The sequence below is a fragment of the Setaria italica genome, chromosome VII (assembly GCF_000263155.2).
Source record: "Setaria italica strain Yugu1 chromosome VII, Setaria_italica_v2.0, whole genome shotgun sequence".
Classification (NCBI taxonomy): domain Eukaryota; kingdom Viridiplantae; phylum Streptophyta; class Magnoliopsida; order Poales; family Poaceae; genus Setaria; species Setaria italica.
The window spans coordinates 26,940,329-26,946,328 of NC_028456.1; the positions used below are offsets into that span (position 1 = coordinate 26,940,329).

The 6,000-nt window shown below is 51.9% G+C and overlaps 1 protein-coding gene across 1 annotated transcript; it reads right to left on the minus strand.

Annotated features, from left to right (window-relative positions):
• Window positions 1–3,478: 3,478 nt before the first annotated feature.
• LOC101766866 (subtilisin-like protease SBT1.2) lies at window positions 3,479–5,749 on the minus strand. Its single transcript, XM_012847632.1, has one exon. It carries the CDS (start codon window positions 5,747–5,749, stop codon window positions 3,479–3,481), a length of 2,271 nt encoding a protein of 756 aa, XP_012703086.1.
• Between the last annotated feature and the right edge of the window lie 251 nt (window positions 5,750–6,000).

The following is a 6,000-nucleotide window of genomic DNA, read 5'->3' on the forward strand; positions in this document are numbered from 1 at the left end:
TCCTTAGGAATTGATTGGTGTATTGTTTTATTGATCGTTATTTTATACGCTTTTAGCAGCTGGTAGACGACCAGACTCCAACCCGAAGTTGAGGATCCAGAAGGCGTGAAGCCAAGAACCCTGGTCGCCCTAGGAGACGCTGCAGATTTTTGATAAAGGCAAGTCCCGACCCCTATGAAAGTGCATTTGGCCCCCTAAGTAGGTTTTGGTGTTGATGACATGCATAATTAAGAAACTAATGATTTTATCAAGTAATTGATAGGTTTAAATTCTAAGAAGTGCAAAGGTGTAAGAAAAGAACCCCAATTTTATTGAAGAATGGTGTTGAACTTAAAAGACCTTTTGATAATTTCTATTTTTGAAATTGAGTATAGGATGACCGTACCATAAAGGGGGATGCGGATGGATAGCTTGAAGATGTCAAAGTGCTCGTTTGAGATGCTAACCACCCATGAGAGATACCAATCACGCACTTGCATGTTTATTTTCTCACAGTTTCTGTGAGTGTCTGAAGTTTCGACAAGGGGTTGGAAGTTCCGACACCGGCCGAAAGTTTTCAGAAACTTCCGACTGGGGGTGTTCTGCTGATTTAATTTAATAGTGTCGGAAGTTCTGACCCTGTGTCGGAAGTTCCTATAATAGGCACCAAAAGTTTCTTGTAACTTCCGGCAAAGGGTGCTCAGCCATTTTATTTGAACTGTGTTGGAAGTTCCGACCCTGTGTTGGAAGTTCTGACAAGCACATAATAGCACTAAAATGGCTAGTTTTGGGGGCCTTGGTATTTATACCCCCTCAACCCCCTGCTTCATTGTTGCTGACCTACCCCGAGCAAAACACCCTCTAGAGCATTCAATACTCCTTCCCACTCCCTTTTGAGCTAAATCCTCAAGTTTGAGCTAGGGCTTGGGTGAGAAAAGGATTGGATGTGTGAGACTTGAGGATTTGAGTGTGAGGTTCAACAAGTTCATCTTAAGAGCACTTGAAGCATCTTCGGCCTTCGATTCACGTTTGTTACTCTTGAAGCTCGCTTCTAGATGGTTAGGCGTCTCCCGTTTGAGCGCCCTCTTTGTGTGGTGCGTCCGGGAATATTTGTATCACCCCATCCTTCGTGGATTCATAGTAAGTAACCCAATCCTCCTTTGTGGTTGATTGAGAGAGGTAAAGGGTTAGTAAGGACCCGACTCTTTGTGAGCTCCTCAACGGAGACGTAGCTTCCTTTGTGGAAGTGAACTTCGGTAAACAAATCCTTTTTCTCATTTGCTTGTTATGTTCCTCTAGTTCATATTGACCTAGAAGCTTGTTTTGTACCGATCTATATATTTGTGAAGTTCCTCCCATATCTATCACCTACAGTAGTCTCTATACATCATTTATAACATTTTGATTCAAATAGATTTGGCAGTTTCAAGTTTTATTTTGAATTTTGTTCAGCTCATTTCCTGCCGTCGGAAGTTCCGCCCCTGTACCGGAAGTTCCGGCACAGTGTCAGAAGTTCCAATGTATCTAATATCGTTGCGAAGTTTTTCAGGAAAATTTTAAAGTAAGCCTATTCACCCCTCCTCGAGGCATCACAAGATCCTTTCACCCTAGCGCATACTTTATCCTAAGGAGTGCGAGAGTTAGCGCATACTTTATCCTAATGAGTGCGAGAGTTAATAATATTGCCAACTTAATACGGAATGCATTATTTTCTTTAAGAACTATTTCTATTGAAATACGTGCTTGCTAGATTTTCCCATTACTAATAAAAAGCCACAAGCCAAACCCCCTAGGCAACCCACTCCTCATCAAGCCCACCCTTTTAGTAGATATTCTAGGCAAAGTGACTGAAAAGCCACAAGCCAAACCCCCTAGGCAACCCACTCCTCATCAAGCCCACCCTTTTAGTAGATATTCTAGGCAAAGTTGAGTCACGCCCCCTAAATAGGGATTAAACATGGTGGGATCCTCCACGGGGAGGATCTGACACCCCACCATAAATTTATATTTCTATAAAAGACTTAGGAAGGGTTTTCCTTTCGGGAAAAGCGTGAGTTAATTATAAAATGATAGTAACTGAACCACTAGGGTGTATTTTGGACCTGCGGGTAAAAGGACAGTCCCTGTGGGGGAACATATTGCCCTGACGTTTACCCTGGTCATGTAAGGACCGGTTCATTGGGAGAGTCTTTCTTGTGACACGTACTGTCATACGTGCCAAAAAGGTACAGCCTTCGGGAGTGCCTATTCATGTGAGGCCTTGGTTCGAACCCCGCTAGCTAAACCTAATCATCCATCCCAAGGGGCCAAGGTGGGCAGCGAGTATGCTGGAGCAGAACCTTCGCAGAGTTTCAGGTCCGGTCAGCACGGGTTGACCATTTAGAGGGTCGGAGACCCTAAGGGCTAGAGGCCCTGTTTATATTTTTGTGCATATTTCCCGGGATTGGATCCACGTAGCGGATGGTTAGTAGCCCCTGTTTAAATCCTCAGTATGTCCGTGGATGGACCTAGGGAATGCTGTTTAGAGATAGACACGGGCGGGCATGGGTCTCGTAGATCTGTACCGCCTAGGAACAAGGTATGGGCTGATCGAACATATGGATGTGTACACCTGTGCGGAGAGTTTGATTTGTCGATAGCCGAGGCTCACGGTTATGAGACTACTTTGTTAAAGCCCCCATGATTAGTCTTTAGGTGGGAATTAGTGTGACAAAATGCTGGATGAAGGTCATGGATTGGATTCCAGGATTAAAACCTGTGGACTGGTAAGGGAGGTAGTTTCCCCCTCCAGGACCACAACTTTTATCTTATAATATAATAGTAACCTCTCCTCTTGGAGAGTCTTTATAGAACTCACCTTTTTAAATCCACTTCGCATATGTGAGATACTTTAGGTATAGGTTTTACCTCTCAGCCATATTCCTTGACCACCACCTATATTGCATTTAATATACTATTTAAGGTTGGTACTTGCATAAGTGTACTCAGCCTTACTTTCATCATACAGGTTTCCAGGTATTTTTGACCATTTGGTTAGTTGATGGGCATCTGCACTTCGCTTTGCTGTGTTAAGGTGAAAACCTTCTTTTTATTTAAATTATACGTCTTTTATTGATTGAAATACTAAACTGTGATGGTACCTATATTAGCATGCTGATTCAGGGAGTAATACAAGTGATGAGCAGGACTCCCGGAGGGAGGTCCCCACAAATCACTTAAGTTTATCTTCTTGATCAAATTTGACAAAGGATAAAGCTAAGCGACAAATAGTTTAGAATGGAGGGAATAATTTAGTTTGATTAAGGACATAACTAAATCGACCAATAAACTAGTTATCATAATGCGAAGTTTATCTCACAGAAAAAAGCAACAACCTGTATTGGAACTGCACTATCGCAGTATGGATGCGATCATACAAGTACATCGTTTTTTAAAATAAGAATGCAACCCAATCTGCATGTAAAATAAAAAGAACATCTGGGTAGACAAAGCAACAGTATCAAGCAAACGAAATGGAGATGGGGCTCCTGACGGTGTGCGTGTCTGACACCCACCGGAGCGCGCCTTGCACCAGCGAAGCACCATTCTGCTTCGGCCACACGATCACTTCGAAGCTATGCTCCTGGCCCACCTGCTTGAACACCAATTCGCGCGGGTACACGCCGACGGTCACATCATCGTCAAACACGTCGACCGCCGCGTAGTACACCGACGGTACCTTCCCGACGTTCTTCACCGTGCGCTCAACGACCACGGGCGTGCTCCAGTTCCACATCTGCTGGAACGCGACCGAGATCGACGGGTAGTTCAGCATGCTCTCCGGGATCACCGTTTCGGCTGAGCAGTCGACCGGCCGCCGCGCGATCACCGAGACGTTCTGGCTGTTGTACAGGCCGCAGAGGTAGCCGATGTAGTCTCTGGCCGCGATGTCGTAGACCAGGCCGGGGTCCGCGGCCTTCTCCGGGTTAACATGACCGGCGCCGGTGGCGAACAGGTCGGCCGGCAGGCGCTGCTCGTTGAGGTTGGGGTTGCCGGCGCGGTCGGTGACGTCGGCGGTGGTCATGATCGCCGATTTGATCGCGGCCGGCGACCAGTGAGGGTGTTTGCTCTTGATGAGCGCTGCGACGCCGCTAAGGTGAGGCACCGACATGGACGTGCCGGAGATTATGTTGAAGGTCGGCCCGGGCAGAGGAAACGCTGTCGGCGGACCCACCTGGAACGGCCACGCGGCGAGCACGTTCACGCCGGGTCCTGTGATGTCGGGCTTCAGGATGCCGGGGTTCTGGAGGCTAGGCCCGCGAGAGGAGAAGGAGACGATCGACGGAGCCGGTGACGTGCCGAGGATCGTGCCCTGGAAGAGGATCTGTGCCGTGGGGTTCGCCGTGGAGTTAAGGTAGGACATGATGGCCGAGGCGGCGGCGTAGTCGACGTGCGACGCCGGGAGGACGTGTGCTTCGGCGAGCGTGATGTAGCCTTGCGGGAATTTGTTCAGCAATATCATGCCGGCGCCGCCGGCGCTTCGAACCACCGCGCCTTTCATGATCCTCGAGATGAGGCGCCCCGGCTCGCTCCCAATCTCGCAGAGCACGATCTTGCCCCTGACATCCAGGCCGTCTAGCGAGCCGTTGCCGCAGAACTCGGCGTACGGCTTCCCGCTAGCGCCGGCGTAGACCATCGGGTAGACGGTGGGTGCCGAGACGTCTGGCTGGTACAACGACTCGCCGTGGAAGAAGAGGCCGTTCCCCAAGCGGACCGTGGAACGGATCGAGCGGTCCATGGTGCTCGCGGCGACGGTGAGCATCCATGGCGCCTCGTTCGACACGGAGCTGGCGACAGGGCCGGAGTTGCCAGCGGACACGGTGACGAAGACTCCCTTCTCGATCGCGCCGAACGTCCCGATGGCGATGGTGTTTTGGTAGAACGGCGTTGAGATCCCACCGAGAGACATGGAGATGATGTCGCAGCCGTCGGCCACGGCGGCGTCAACGCCGGCGAGTACGTCGGAGGTGGCGCAGCCGAGCTCGGTGCACACCTTGTACATGGCGACGTGCGCGCGGGGCGCGATCCCGGTGGCGACACCCCTGCCCTGACCAAGGACCTCAGCGCCCGGCACGACGGCGCCCGCGGCCGTGCTGGCAGTGTGCGTGCCGTGCCCGGCGTCGTCGACCGGCGGCGCCCGCCAGTCGTTGGACAAGGAGTTGCTCGTGGCGTTGGAACTGGAGATGAAGGAGCGGGCGCCGATGAGCTTGTTGTTGCACACCCGGCGGGCATTGAAGTCGCACCGACCCTTCCACCTGGCCGGCGGCGGCGGCATGCCGTCGCCGCTGAAGGAGGGGTGCGACGGGAAGATACCGGTGTCGAGCACGCCGATGATGACGCCGGCGCCGCGTTCGGTGTCGGGGTAGGACCTCTTGGCTTCCCGAGCGTCCAGCCCTAGGAACTGAGGCGTGTGCGTCGTGTGCAGCTCGTACGTCTGGTCCGGCACGGCGGCGACGAACCCGGGCATCGCGGACAGCGCGTCGAGCTCCCGCCGCGTCAGCCGGGCCGCGAAGCCGCTGGCGACGTGGTGGTAGGTGTGGACGAGGCGGCCGTCCTCGGGCAGGAACGACCGGTACCACGCGTTCCGGTCGTCGGCGGTGGCGAGCGCGAGGTTCTCCGGGGGGTGCACGTGGACGATGAACGTGGAGAGCTCGTCGCCGGTGACCACGGCAACGGCCGCAAGGAGGAGGGACGGAACGAGGCAGAGCACGGAGAGCTTCAAGCTTTCCATCGCTGATTTCCTTACTTCGCCGCGAGGTTCCTTGCATTTCCATGCAATGCGTTGACTTTATATAGTGTACAGATTGCAGCTGCTGCAACTGGTCTACTACTATACTCAGCAGCTCAACGCCGGCTTTCAGGCTTTGACTGGGTCATTAGGTGTGACAAATGTGTGTTTGGAGCTACGCCATAGCTGGGGGAAGTTGCAATCGGCGAGAAGACCGGCCGGGCTAGCCAGGCAGAGAAACGGACAAATGTTGG

Coding starts and splice junctions, on each gene's coding strand:
- LOC101766866 (XM_012847632.1), bottom strand. CDS start 5,749: ATGGAAAGCTTGAAGCTCTCCGTGCTCTGCCTCGTTCCGTCCCTCCTC.